The sequence below is a fragment of the Varanus komodoensis genome, unplaced genomic scaffold (genome assembly GCF_004798865.1).
Source record: "Varanus komodoensis strain SLA01 unplaced genomic scaffold, ASM479886v1 scaffold24, whole genome shotgun sequence".
In the NCBI taxonomy this organism is placed as follows: Eukaryota; Metazoa; Chordata; class Lepidosauria; order Squamata; family Varanidae; genus Varanus; species Varanus komodoensis.
Window position 1 is genome coordinate 16,097,009 of NW_025335641.1, and position 15,364 is coordinate 16,112,372.

The 15,364-nt window shown below is 42.8% G+C and overlaps 1 protein-coding gene across 2 annotated transcripts; it reads left to right on the forward strand.

The window, feature by feature from the left end:
- Window positions 1-82: 82 nt before the first annotated feature.
- On the forward strand, window positions 83-14,871 carry DDX59 (DEAD-box helicase 59). Of its 2 annotated transcripts, XM_044432564.1 has the most exons (10): window positions 83-174; window positions 1,189-1,358; window positions 1,818-1,882; window positions 2,292-3,106; window positions 4,746-4,913; window positions 6,529-6,618; window positions 8,549-8,800; window positions 10,364-10,516; window positions 12,249-12,377; window positions 14,588-14,871. In XM_044432564.1, the coding sequence occupies exons 4-10, from the start codon at window positions 2,303-2,305 to the stop codon at window positions 14,849-14,851; spliced, it is 1,860 nt and encodes a 619-aa protein (XP_044288499.1). In that variant the 5' UTR covers window positions 83-174; window positions 1,189-1,358; window positions 1,818-1,882; window positions 2,292-2,302; the 3' UTR covers window positions 14,852-14,871. The 2 variants fall into 2 exon arrangements, with proteins under 2 accessions (XP_044288499.1, XP_044288501.1); XM_044432566.1 differs by lacking the exon at window positions 1,189-1,358 and having other exon boundaries at window positions 91-174; window positions 2,538-3,106.
- Window positions 14,872-15,364: the final 493 nt, after the last annotated feature.

Below are 15,364 nucleotides of genomic sequence, written 5' to 3' on the forward strand. Positions count from 1 at the left end.
CTCTTCCGCCTCTAGGAGAACGACTGGACAAAGAATCCAAGCCAAGACCAGAGAGGCGCTGAGGGCCTAGAGCGGCTGCAAGATTCCGGAAACCCGGGCGGACTCGGAGGAGTGCTGTATGCTCTGCGCCGACTGTAGCGGGCGGCCCCGGCTGTTTGGAGGGAAGGGATCACGGTAGGACGCTCGGTCGGAGCTCAGCCCAGTCTCAGGATGTCGCTTCCGTCAGAATAGAGGGATGACCGAGAAGTTCACGAGGGACTTTGGGCCGGTCACTTTTAGCCTGGCCTACCTCACAGCGCTGTTGTTGTGAGGATAAAGTGGAGAGCCGAAGAACCTCGTAGGCCGCCTTGGATCCCTTGCAAGTTGAAGAAAGACGTGCTAGAGAGGGAATGTAGCAATATTAATAATAATTTTCTCCACCTCCTCCCTGTTTGTGTGTGTAGAGATCAGCCTTTTTCAACCTGGTATTTTGGACTAAAACCCTTAGGATTGCTGACTATTGGCTAAGATGGCTGGGGCTGATGGGAATTGAAGTCCAAAATATCACTGGGCACACAGCACTAGATGTGCACTCTAAACAATGCTTCCTGCCTCTGATAAAATGGTTTATCAAAATGTATGCCATAATTCTATACCTATTTTTAAGGTACCACCAGATTTTTTTTGCTTGGTGCCAATCCTCAAATGTAACCCCTGTTGAATTCAGCAGGGATTATTCCCATGAAATTGGGTGTACTATGCAATATATCACAACTGATCTGTGTTAATAGATATTTTAGGGTGTAGTCTTATGCATTTACGAACAGGTACATGTTCTAGAACTTTCAGCATGGGCTAGCCAGCCATGGGAGTTGAAGGATGTCTTTCTGACCCCTTAGTGATCTTCATCTTTTTGGTGATGCTAAAATGAGATCTGCCCCCACCTCTTTAAATGAAAACAGTAAAAAATAGATACACTGGGTTCCCCTCAAGATAAAGACATGTTGTGTACCAACTTGACTCATCTATAATTCATTGGCACATAACTGATAAGTTTATTTAGTACTTTTTAAAATGGTAATACAAGCAGCATTGGTAAAGCAGGGAAATGATAGGACTGGACAACTTCCCCCATTATTTCCCTTCCTAGAAATGTGGCACAGTCTTCTAGAAACAGAATTCTTTTAACTATGCTCTTTCTATTTTAAGCATATATGCATATATTACCCATTCACTCTGTGCTGGATCAAGGGACTGGATCATCTTATGAAGAAAGGCTTGAAACTTTCAGTCTTGTTTGAACAGCTAAGATTTTATATTCTATAGCACCAAAAAAGGCAGCAAGTGGATCAGAAGATAACAACGGAAGTGACACAGAGGTTGGTTTATTGATTCATTCAGAAATTGTAGAACTTCCCCTATTCCAAAGGTTCAGACTACTTCCTATGCTATTGCCTGCCCACTAAGATATCCAAAAGAAAGCATTCAATTCTAGGCAAAGAGTACTTTGTAGTTTGAGGGGCAATGCATTCTCTGCCATAACTACAATTTAAAAAGCCAGATTAAAAGATAGCGGCAAATTATGGTGTTTGGCCAGAGAACAAGTGTTGTGATTTACTTTAGGAGAACTGCCCCTTTCAGGAGGTGAAGTTTTGTAGCTTCTGCTGCCTGAAGCTTAAGAGACATTATAGTAAATTTTACTGAACAAGCATTCATATACTCTGTTGTTTTCAGTGGAGAGGCCATTCACCACAGGGGCCCTTCATTGCTGTTAACAGAGCAACAAAACAGAGAATGTGTCATACATTTTTTAATATGACTGTGTTTATTTCTTGCAGTGAGAACCGTTTTTGTGCAGAAGGTTCTAGGAAGAACCACTGTTGGAGCAGAGAAAAGAGCTTAGGTGAGCTGGATTTTCTTGCAAGGTTGTTATTAAATAATCCATTCCTGCACCATTTCTCAAATGCTTAAGAGAGCAATCCTGCAATCTCTGGGCAAGTGTGCCAGGGATCAAATCATAGCTCAGGAAACCCCTTCTGAGGTTGGAGATGGTGCACCTCAGAAGGGAGAATCAGAGGCAGAAAGGAGGCACTTCGGTGGGCAGGAGCGGAGGAGACTGGAGAGGTCAGGAGACCAATCATTTGGCCTCTGCCCACAGCACATGGGTTCTAGAATATCTAATAAAAGTCAGTGGACTTATTCCTGAGAAAATCAGTAACGATCTATCGCTTGCACCTTGCTTGGTTGCATGATACTGAGGTATTAGTTTCTCACAGATTAATAGGACTAATTATTTTCTGTATGTATGACAGGCTGTTGAAGGATGTTTGTTCCAAGGACTGTTAAAGTGAAGAGGAACGCTGTTGATGATGGGATTTGCTTAGCTAAGAAAATTAAGTCCTCTCTGGGTGAATCCTCATTTGAAAAGGCTGTAGAGTCCAGCGGTGCCAGGCCAGATATAAAAGGCACACCAAGCTCAGAGACTGATTTATGCAAACCAGAGGAAATCCGCTCTGAGCCACAACCTTGTCTTGATTCTGTTGTGACCCCTACTGTAGCCTCCTTGGAAAATGCGAACAATGAGGACTGCTCTCTTGCTGAGGAGCCCATCAAATCTTTCAGTAAAACACAGTGCTGGCCACAGCCTGGGGAACCCGTGTGTGTGGTCTGTGGTCGTTATGGGGAGTACATCTGTGACAAGACTGACGAAGATGTCTGTAGCTTGGAGTGTAAAGCCAAACACCTTTTACGGATCAAAGAGGAGAATGCGAGACTTGAAGAGGCAGAACCTCCGCCTGCTTTCCAGGATGGCACTTACACCTATAAAGAGAATTCCTTTATGTTAAGCCTTCAAGATGAGCAGATTGAAAACTTAAAGCAGCAATTGGGCATAGCTGTCCAAAGTGAAGGAATCATTGCGAGACCGATTATAGAGTTTGAGCACTGTGGGTTTCCTGACGTTCTGAACAGCAATTTAAAGAAGGCAGGCTATGAAGTGCCAACTCCTGTCCAGATGCAGATGATTCCGGTTGGATTCCAAGGCAGGGATATTCTTGCAACTGCTGACACAGGCTCAGGAAAAACAGCAGCTTTCCTGCTTCCTGTTATAATTAAAGCTTTGGGAGAGGTAAGTTCAAACCAACATGTTCAGGAAGTAATGGTAACGGTACAACACACTGCTATGCATGTTTACTGAGAAGAAAGCCCCAACGCATTCAAAGGGAGAACTTTACTACACTGAAAAGATTGAGGTGTGATCAAAAATTCTAGAGAATTTTGCTGGTTGGTGTTAACAGTTCTGGATTAGTTGAACTGATGCTTTGACTCAGTAGAAGACAATCTTGGTGTTCCTATAAAAAAATCATCAAGTTTGTTTGTTTGTGTGTGTTATTTGACCTGAAAAAGTGATCAAAATAGTAGGAAAACAGTACTGTGCAAGTACCATGACTGGATATCTACTACAATTGCTGAATCTACTGAATGTTCCATTTAACAAAAGATGCATAGGTTGGGCTAGGAGAATAGTTGATATATCTGGCTCCCAAATCTGGGCATGTTTTGGAGAAGAAAAAAAGAATAAGTTGCACTCTCAACCTTTTGGAGAAGCAGAGATTTTGCTGGCATTATGAGATTTTGCTGGCATTATTAGAGCACAAGGATGACAGGCCTTCCTTCCTAATTTCAAATTGCTCCCGGTCTATTTCTTTGTGTCCAGCATTTGTGCCTGACAAGAGAGATAGCAAGGCCAAGGGCAACCTGGCTTGCTAATCAGTAAATTATTTGAACAGATTTCTCAACCTGGGAGAGGCAGCTGGCATGGTTGTGAGAAGGAATGGCATGCAGATTCCAAGGCCAAAGCATGGCCAGATTGTCCCTGGCCTTGAAATGGGAATCTAGTTTATCCTGTGGCCTCCCAGAAGCTGCACAGAGCTCTGGGATCCTTCTCTTACTTGTTGTCCAGTCTCACATCTTTGAGCTCCTTTATTGAAAGGGGAAAGAGACTGTTTTCAGTCATTAGGCAGAAGTACTGCAGACCCCCAAAACGAAAGTAAATCTTCAGATTATTGTGGATGGCATGGTCGATTCCATCTTTAGGTATGTGTCACACAAAATACGAGGTTGGACCCTCTTCACACTCAAGTCTATTTACTCTGTTGTGGAATTTAACATATGCTTATAATAGTCTTACTGGATACATATTGCAGAAAAGGTTTTGAGAGTCAAGCTGCCTTTTCAGAGCATAGGAAACAAAACTCTTGGACTAACCTTCTATGTAACTGAAGTTGAATTTTACTATGCAGTTCACAGAATGTGAATAATGATAAATACCCATTGAGAAATGGATTGGTTTTGCACATCACACAACTTCATTTGCACATCTTTCTGAGCTGTACTGGACTACTGTACATGAACTTGATGGCCAGCAGCTAAATGTGTGGACATGCATTGCTAAGATGATAGCAATGATATGTCCGTAGGGTTTGATCGGCGAAAGCTCATTCACGCATGCATGCCAGTAATTCATGCTACAGCCGTCAAAATGCGAGTAGAAGACATCACAGATGGAAGCGTGGACCAGTCAGTCCTTTGTGTTTTTCTTTAAGAGCTCGCTCACTCACTGCCCTGGTCTCTCATGTCGCACGTTCATCCCTTTTGTCACCCAGATGAAAAGGATGTTGTTGAACTGGGCTGATGAAATAACTGTGCTCAAAAATGGTGGATTTTTGAGACTGCAGATTCACAGCTTGTTCTTATTTCCTTTTTAGATGGAAACTCCATCTGCACTTATTCTGGCACCAACAAGAGAGTTGGCCATACAAATAGAGAAACAAGCTAAAGAGCTCATGACTGGCCTTCCAAATATGAGAACGGTTCTTCTGGTTGGAGGATTACCATTGCCACCTCAGCTTCATCGCCTGAAACAAAATGTTAAGGTAAAACTTGCTTCCACAATGTTTTATTAACATTATTCCACAATGTTTTATTTAAGGAAAATAATTAGATAATATGAAGGAACTCTATATATGAGTGGCATATACTCTGATTTCTTTCTTTTTGATTAACGTTGCCACTTATTTGTCTGCCATGCTCCACCACAACAACCACTACTTCAAAGTCAGGGTTTGAAAGGCCAGGAAAGACACCTTTTCGTTCTCTTCCACATAACAGTTTTCTTTCTTCCCTGGAGAAATTTCCCCTTCTCTTGACCCAGGATTCAATTGTGCTGGCAAATCTTTGCTTGTACAACAGGACTTTGTCGTCCTTTCCTTCCACTTGTATCCCCTGTGGCCCCATCTAATCTCCTCTGGAGGGTATTCAGCCCTCAAGAACATGCACGGGGCACTGCAGGGCAGAGGAGGGATCCTTTTTGCTAGTAGTGTCCATTTTGCTGGAGGATGGACTAAGTTGAGTACAACCCCTAGGTTTCAGTGTGGCTATATTCTATCTGAATCAACCTTTGCAAAACAAAACAAGGGCGTTAGGTTCTTTTCTTTTAGTTAATTTACAAATCAATCCTCCTTGTTCTTAAAACACACATGCCCCAAACTTCAGCTGGAATGAAGTGGCATACAATAAGAGATCCCCACATGGGCCCCTCCAGTGATGTCCGCAAAGGGTTCCCCAACAGATCCCCCCAATTTTTAAATGAATGTGCTTAGGTTTGTATTCAATCCATGCAGCTTTCCAGCTGATATGTATAGGCTTCAACAAAAGCTGACCAAATATCAACACATCCATTTGAAGTTGGCAGCTGTATGTCACCTGTTCATTCTGTTATAGCTGATTATCTTGCCGATTTTGTAATCATTTTTTTACTGCCAAAGGGAAGCAGAGAATCCATTTCTTCGGTGTGTTAATCTCCATGAAGCAGTTAAATAATTTAGTAGAGTAAGTACATCAGGGAATATTGTTCCAGTGTAACATTTATCTGTACAATAACCTCCTCCCCAAAAGAGCATTACTGGTCATTGCCAAAGCATGTATTTAAAAGAGGCATTAGCAATTACCTGAATTAGCTTGTTCTGTATTAAAGAGAAGTTGTAGTGTCCAAAAGGCACAAGACAAAACATCTTCAGTTGCTATTGTGGCTGTTCCTAGAAGGAAGTGCTGGGAGATGGGTGCAAGAATTAGATACTCATCCAAAAATGTACTGCCCCCTTTTCCGGCAGCTTCCTGTAGCTCTTGCCACATGGTCTCTCTCCCTGCGAATTCTTCCTTGCCAAGATCATGAGCCTTCTTGCGCTGGCCTGTTGGAAGGATACAGGGCTCTTACATTAAAACACATACTTTGCACTCAGAAGGTCCCAGGGAGGACTGGAAAAAACCTGTCTGGATCCCTGGAATGCTGCAACCCATCCATGGTATGAGCAGCTTCCTATAACCCTATGGCATTTTAAATAAATCTTCTTAATGGATTGTAGAGGCCAGTACAGCTCAAACATTCATTTGGCAAGTGGGTCTGTTGAAGGCTGTTGTGAAACGAATGTATTTATTTTTCTAATGTTGGTGTTTCTCTCTCCTGCCTTCATCCCCAACCCTTTCTGTTAGGTTATTATAGCAACACCAGGAAGGCTCCTAGAAATCCTAAAACAAAGTTCTGTTCTGCTCTGTAATATCAGCATTGTTGTAGTGGATGAAGTAAGTATATACTGTGGGTCAAAGCGAGCATGTGAATGTGTCCTTTTTCAAAGGAATCTGTGCCAGCTGTTGCGTGTGTCCCATCTCTTCCTTGGTGACTGCATACTGTGGACCACCTGTGAGGAAGCTGCAGGGGGCTTTCTGTCCCTGATCATTTTAGTTCAGCCCCTCAGGCCATTTCTCTTGATGGTCACCCAACTGATCAGCCTTAAGCTCCTGGCGTGGGATGGGGTGGGGGCAGATAACTGGGACTGCAGCCAAGGAATTAAAAGACGCTTGCTCCTGGGGAGGAAAGCTATGGCAAATCTAGACAGCATACTAAAAAGCAGAGACATCAGCCTGCCAACAAAAGTGTGTATAGTCAAGGCTGTGGTTTTCCCTGTGCAATGTATGGCTGTGAAAGCTGCACCATAAGGAAGGCTGAGCGCCGAAGGATTGAGGCCTTTGAATTGTGGTGCTGGAGGAGACTCCTGCAAGTCCCTTGGACTGCAAGGCGATCAAACCGTTCAGTCCTAGAGGAGATCAACCCTGACTGCTCTTTAGAAGACCAGATCCTGAAGATGAAACTCAAATACTTTGGCCACCTAATGAGAGGGAAGGACTCCCTGGAGAAGAGCCTGATGCTGGGAACAATAGATGGCAAAAGAAGAAGGGGACGGCAGAGAATGAGGTGGCTGGATGGAGTCACTGAAGCAGTTGGTGTGAGCTTAAGTGGACTCCGGGGGATGGTGGAGGGCAGGAAGGCCTGGAGGAGTGTTGTCCATGGGGTCGCGATGGGTCAGACACGTCTTTGCGACTGACAACAACAACTCTTGCAATGGCAGCAGGATAGCACAATCCTAACTGGGATCATTTGGGGTGGGGAGAGGTTTTAATGTGGCCCTCCCTGCTGAACGGAGACTGCAGTTTCTTTGCTGCTGTAGCAGTCTTGAAATGACCATCTTTATCAGGGTCATGGGGTGGGGGGTGAGGTGTAGGCCTCTTTCTTCTCTCCTCTCTCCATTAATTGTTGGGATCATATGGATGGGGAGGCAGAGGATCCTGAACCCACCCGCTGCTACTCCCCCCCACACTCAGATTGCCCCTGCTGGAATCTGCAGGAGCCAGTGTGGCCTTCAGACCCAAAAGATCGCCCATCCACTTAAGCCCTCACCAGCAAAATATGTACAGATTTGATCAAACATCTTTCCTGTAATGGATTTCTGGCACATGTCCACTTCCCTTGGCTAGTGCATGGTGTCGTTGGAAAGCTATTCGGCTGGTGTCCTTGGGCCCTCTTATGAGTCATCCTTCTAACAGGGCAACATTTGTATGCTACTTATAATTGAGCTCTGGAGGAAGGGAGGAGGCCTCTTCTCACTGGCACACCGGCAGCCAAGGAATAAAAGGTCCCTCATTCATTCCAGTGCCCAAGCTGCTTGCAAAGTGGGAGTGACTGCTGCCTGACACACAGTTGGCACTTTGGGCTGTTGCTCTGGGCCTGAGTTGTTGGCAGGGGAGAGAGAAAACATCAGGCAGAATTTGAAAACGCCGTGGGTAGGCATGGTGGCAGCTTCTCTCGTTTTTACAAGGAACCTCTGTTTAATCCAGACTTCCCCAACCCTGTGCCCTCCAGATTCAGTAGCTCTCAGCCTTACCAGCTTTGGCATACCGGTTAGGGCTGATGGGAATTGAAGCCCAAAACAGCAACTGGAAGGAAGTAGGTTAGAGAAGATAGTTTTAATCCTTTACTTATTAAATTGCAGACTTTCTAGCTGTGGTGTAATAGTTTCTCAAAAGTGCAAATTTGATTTTGTGCCATCCTTTTCTCCCTAAACATCACGTTGGTAATGAATGTGCAATTATATTTTTCTCAGCTGTATTTCTAAAACTAGAATATTAATGCTAACAAATCTATTTCTGTTTCTTTCCCCTTTCTCTATCTTAATAGGCTGATACCATGCTAAAGATGGGTTTCCAGCAGCAGGTGTTGGATATTTTGGAGAATATCCCCAAAGATCATCAGACCATTTTGGTGTCAGCTACAATGCCAGTTGGGATTGAGCAGCTGGGAAATCAGCTTCTGCAAAATCCTGTGAAAATAACTGTTGGAGAGAAGGACCTGCCATGCCCCGGTGTTCGCCAGATCATTTTGTGGGTGGAGGAACCTTCCAAAAAGAAAAAGCTTTTTGAAATATTAAATGTTAGTATTTGTAGAAAGAGAACCCCTCTCCCTTTCCCCCCTACAAATTATGGATATTTGAAACTTGGAAGTAGCAAATGGCTAGTGATCTGATGCAGTTCTCTTCTTGGGAACTCTGCCATTACATTGGCATGCCGGTAATCCACTTTGGCCATCACCTCTGTTGAATGGTGTGCAGGAAGAAACATAATGTTGATTTTTTCAGCCTTATTGATAATGTTGTTTTGCATGTCCAGTATATAGAGTATGTCTGAGCCTGTGGTCTGGAAAGGTGTGTTAAACTAGTCTTAACTCTGTTCTGCATGTGTTAATGTGATTAGAAAAATAAATAGGATTTGAAAAACTGATCAGGAGTAACATACTTAAAGGTACGTTAATTCTTGAATAGTAGCTTGTTATTTGACATGACAAACTACTTTTGAAACAGTATTAAACAATCTGTGCTGTAGTATAGTGCCCCGCTCCTTTTAAGGAGTAAACTTGTTTTCACTGGGTAAGCACAAGCCACTTGTGTGAGGGTTTTTAATAATCCAAGTGATGGATTATTGTATTTTGTTTGGCATTCCAAAAGCCATAGTCAATGTAATTAGTGTGTGGCAGTCAATGGTTATGTGCCAATCATTAATACTAATATGGAATATACAGTAGCACTCCATGGAGGAAAAGAATCCTGATGTTGTTTCACATCTGCCCCTTCAGAATTTGCGTGCAGCTTGAGGGCTAACACAAATAATTTGCCCTTTCTAAACGTTACATATTGATTAACACTGGTCAATAAAAACACATTTTGTAAGGAAAAACCCTCTCTTTATTGATTCCAACAAGGTCAAGATACTCTATGATCATGAGAAATACTGCATTCAAGGGCAAAATGGGTAACACATTCAAGGCAGAAAGGATTGCAGAAATGAACTCTGTCTCCTGTAGGTTAGTCTTTGAGATGCTATTCCTGCTAGGCTAAGGGAAGGTTATTTAACTGCCTGAGAGAAAAATATTCTCATTTTGGGAACATAAGTTAGGATGGACCACTGATACTTTGATCAGTACTGCCAAATCCCAAAATTAAACATCCCGTTCGCATAGCTGAGAGAGTTTTACAATATGTTTGATCTTCTCGTACTTGCCATATAGAATTCTGCCTGCAGTAATCACGGGGAACAGCAGGTGCCTCCTTGCTTTAAATAATGTTTTGTTTTACAAAGTTCAACAGTACTTATGTCAAATGGCAGGTCTTTCAAGACAATTCTAATTACTCTCAGTAGTAGTTAAAATACTTTTGATGGCTGTCACCTAAATAAATCTATAATTATAAATGTATATTTTAAGTAAAAACTTATTTATTTACTTTTACTTCTGTAAAACAACTGCTTGAGTTTGATAAGGTGTGATTTCCATCTCCAATTGAAAACTGAGACATGTTATTTACCTGTTGGCCATTTTATCATGAATATTATTTCTTTTTGATGCATAGGAACCATTTTAAGGGAAATGGAGCTGTTACCGTGACAGTTGTGATGCACAAGACATTAAGTTATAGCTTTCTGTCTTTTTGTGTTTTTTTAGGATAAAAAACTCTTCAAGCCTCCAGTACTGGTATTTGTAGAATGTAAACTGGGTGCAGACCTTTTGAGTGATGCTGTTCATAAAATCACAGCTTTGCAAACAGTGTCTATGCATGCTGATAAATCCCAGACGGAAAGAATGGCCATATTGCAGGTTTGTAGACATCTGTGACACAACTGTGTCCGAAAAAGCTAATTTTCTTTCTTTCTTGTTCCACATATTTGTGGAAGACAATACAGTCTTTTGCAATTACTGCTGAAGGGCCAATCCAGAGCGGTCCTGTGCTTTGCAGCATTCCAGGGTGCTGTATAGATGCTCCCTTCCACTGTGCTTATGAGCCGGAGCTGTATTTGTGCTGCTATGCTAGTTCTGGCAACTTGGCTGCAGCTGGGAGAAATACTTTGATCTGCCTTGCATACAAACTACAGGGCCTATTCTATCCTTCTGAAGCTTGGCACATCTGGCTGTGTAGGACTACAATGCCCAAAGTTCTAGGAGTCCCACACACCTGGGGAACACCAGGTTGAAGAATGATGACCTGTTCTATGGGCTTTGAGCTGTAGTGATACTGTGGATTGGCCCTTTAGGAAGGCTGCTTTTTGATGCAGTTGATTACTGAAGTTTCTTTGCCTATTTGGATATATATTCATTTATTCTTATAAATATATTTAAATATAGTAGCAGCTAGAGACAAGTAGATTTGGGGGGAATTCAGTGTGAACATCTCTGTGGGAGTATCATTCCATAAGCCCCCAACTTATGGAATGATGCTCCCACTGAGAGCCTCCTGGTGTTAAAAATATATTAACTTTTTACCACCAGATTAAGACTGCCCTTTTTGCTGAGACAGTTACCAACTTGTAGTGCCTTGGCCATGGGTTCAAGGTGTTTTGGAAATCCTAAGGAGAGCAGTATGCCAGGTCTGGGTTTACTCACAAGGAGGAAAGCTTTTTATTGCACACAGAAGGCAAGACAGCTTCCTTCTCAAGTGTTTAGCAGCAGTTACTTACAATGCACAGCATGAACTGGACTGCAAGGCAGGCTTCTATCAGCTGGAACAGGTGGCCAATGAAGGGTACCTGAGAGATCTGTTTTCCATCAAATGGCAGGAAGGGCTAAGCACCTAGTTAGACACTCTTTGCTGCTGATGCCACGAAGCCCTGAGATCTCCCCGCTAGCTAGTCCAACTGTGGCTGAGCAACTTGCTGATAAATAGGGACACAGGGAGGGCTGGCAAATTTGCACCGGCAAGCTAGCTAGTCAGGGCCTGGAATGCAGGCCTTGTTAGGCTTTCTGATAGCAAGCACCTGCTGTTCAAGTGGTGTTGGTGTTCTGAGCTGTCCTTTGCCCATCTCTGCTGAGCCAGACAAGATGGAGGCTTTGCTTGCAAAATGGAAGACATCCACAGCCTACACAATTCCAAATAACACACAGGGGTATACTCAGCAGGTTTTAGCAAGCCTTGTCTTAGTTGTTTAAGTTGTACAAATCTGGTTTTAAATCTTAGTGAAATGTATTTACTCAACTGCCACACACTGCTCAGGTAGTTATAGCTATTGGGTGGTACACATTAACATTAGTTTTCAGTTGTAGGAAAATACCTTGGCTCCTTCTTCTTTTGCTAATCATCCTGTTAGTATTTCCCATTGCTTTAAAATGTGTCCAACATGATTTATAGCATCACTGTAACTTTTTCAATGACTTGATTTATTTTGCTGCAAATCCTCAGTTTTGACAAGAATCTTCACAGCATACCAGCTTTTTCTTCTCCTTTCCCAGACATTAAAGAATGGTTACATTAATTTTAACATTTCTGACTTGCTGTTGTTAACAGCAAGACAGGTATGAGAGAGCTGAAATAATATTTGTATGTTCTTTGCACTAGGGATTATTTCAAGAAAAATACGAAGTTGTAGTAAGCACTGGAATCCTGGGACGTGGCCTGGACCTTATCAATGTTAAACTTGTGGTGAATTTCGACATGCCCTCGAGTATGGATGAATATGTACACCAGGTAAACACACCTGCCTGATTTTAAGTCTATCAGGGTCCTGCTAGTGCTCTCCAGATGAGCTGGACTACAGCTTGTAGCACTGAGTTATAGTCTGGCACTAGGCTGAGGGTAGCTGAGCTTGAGCTTTTACAGCAGACTAGATTTCATCATTCAGGGGCCTGGGTGGTGGGCATTTCCTGAACCCTCTCCTCCTTTTATGAGCCCTGCAAATTGACACTTGACAAATGCAGAAATTTCAGAAGTGTGAGAATGAGCTTGCAGAATAGTTCAGAAGTTCCTTCTCAGTTATTAAGTTTTGAGTGCACCTAATGGAGCTTTCTAGACCATAAATATGCAGATTCAGAACAATAAAGTGAAAACAGAAGGATGAATCCCACAGGCACATTTAAAGAAAACAAATTATAGGAGCAGCATATTTTCCGTTTATTTTCATAAATAGAATGATAGAATGAGAACTGTATATGAAAATGTCATAATCGCCAAAGCCAAGAGAAAAGCAAAGAACAGTTCATTATGCAGCAGTAGAGTTTCTGTCCCTGAACATCTCATAGATTGTCCTACTACACTGATACGGGGTTTTATGACTGACTATCTGAGGGCCAGTTAAAATCTCTTGAGCAACTTCACATATTCCTTTATTTGTTACACTAACCCACTGCCTTTCCTCTAAGGAACTCAAGATGGCACATGTGACCTTATTCCTCTCCATGTTATCCTCCCTAGGCCCCTCTGAGGTTATGCTGAGAGACAGTGACTCTCTGTTTAATCCTAGTAACCATTGTGTGAAGAAGGGTAGGTTAAGTACTAAAAATCACCAAGTAAGCTTCATGTCCAAATGGGACTAGAACTTGAGTTCAGCTCTCCACAGCAGCTTTTCAGAAAGCACCAAGGCTTAAAATCACAGGATTTCAAATAAAGGAGGAATCACAAGGGTTCCCTTCCCTCTGATGTAGAAGAATGGATGGGAAGCTTTTAGCAGGAGCTGTATTCAGGCACAGAAGGGGTACCTGATTGCTGCCTCCTCTCTCCCTCATGGCTCAGAAGCAACTTTTGGTAAAATGGCTGCCCTTTAGCAGGCTTAGCTGAAATCCTCTTGCTCACCTGGCTTCTCTCAAAGATTTTATTTATTTATTTATTTATTAAAACATTTTTATGCCGCCCCATTCGCCGAAGCCTCGGGGCGGCTTACAACAAAAAATTAAAATAACATTTTAAAATATATACATTAAAATACAAATATATAATATAAAACATACAATATAAAACAAGCCGCCCTGGCCAAATAAAATTCAATAATATTAACATTTAAAATACTGCTTAAATAAAAAGGTCTTTGCCTGGCACCGAAAAACAAATAACGACGGCGCCAGGCGGACCTCTCTGGGGAGCGCATTCCATAACTTAGGCGCCACCGCTGAGAAAGCCCTCCTCCGAGTAACCACCCTCCTAACTTCTTCCACGGAGGGCTCCCGGAGAAGGGCCTCTCCCGCCGATCTCAGGGGGCGGCTGGGCATATAAGGATGTAAGCGCTCCTTCAGGTAACCAGGACCCAAGCCGTTTAGGGCTTTATAGGTCATTACCAACACCTTGAATTGGGCCCGGACTTCAATGGGGAGCCAGTGAAGCTGACGGAGAACTGGCGTCATGTGAACATAACGTCCAGTCCCCGTCAGCAGCCTGGCAGCTCTATTTTGGACCAATTGAAGTATCCGGACCATCTTCAAGGGTAGCCCCACGTAGAGCGCGTTACAGAAGTCCAGACGGGAAGTCACCAACGCATGTGTCACTGTCGCAAGGCAGTCGTTCTCCAGATAGGGGCGCAGCTGATGAATCAGCCGAAGCTGGAGGAAAGCGCTCCTCGCCACTGCTGTTACCTGAGCTTCCAGTGAAAGCTCCGGGTCGAGGAGCACTCCCAAGCTGCGGACCTTGTCCCTAAGAGGGAGTGCAACCCCGTTCAGGACAAGGTTCAATTCACCCTCTCCGAAGCCTGATCCGCCAACCAACAGGACCTCCGTCTTGTCTGGATTGAGCTTCAGTTTAATCCAGATGAATGAATCTGCTGCTTCAGGCAGACAGGATGTCAGTTGGCTACTGCGCATGGTCTAAACTTTGGTTCTGATTTGTCACTCTCTAGTTCTTTAACCTTTATTTTCTGCTTTCTAAGATTAATAATTTGGCCCTCTTTAAATACAGTCGCTTATCTCTTTCAGGTTGGAAGAGCAGGTCGGCTGGGCCACAGTGGAACTGCAATAACTTTTATTAATAACAACAGCAAGAGACTTTTCTGGGATGTTGCAAAGCGAGTTAAACCGACTGGCACCATTCTCCCAGCTCAATTACTAAATTCACCATATCTACATGACCAAAAGAGAAAAGAACAGCAGAGGAGTAAACATTCTCAAAATGGTCTTGTAACAGGTGATAATCTTATGGACATTATTAGAAAACATGACAAAAGCACTTCTCAGAAATAATAAACTGCATTATATTTGTATACATGCGTTTTATGTAATTTGTAATATGTGCTGAATTTCAGTTTTTAATTATACAGTTATAAGCCAACCAAAATCAAGCACTTCTATTTATCTTTGGTTGCTCGGTGTCACATGTTGAATTGGTTATGCATCTCATCCTTTCTATAAAAAGTCTGAATAGCATTTCAGCGTAAGAACATCATTGCATGGATGACATAGTAACTTGCTCAGAGTCATCTCGTGAGTTATACTAGGGAGCCATTTCATAATTTACATTATAGTCTTGGATGCAAAACCTATGTTGGGGTAAATGGCAAAATGACACCATGAGTGGCACAAGCACATCACAAAATGACTGCTTTCCCTTGCAATTAGTGGAGAAGCAGTGATTAGGAATGAGTACATAACCATTCTCAAGAAATATTCCAAAAAAACATATGGGCAGGCATAGTTTTTTTATCTTGGGCAACCAAATTCCTCAGATTTGCCTGGTGTAGAGCAGAAGAAAGAGAT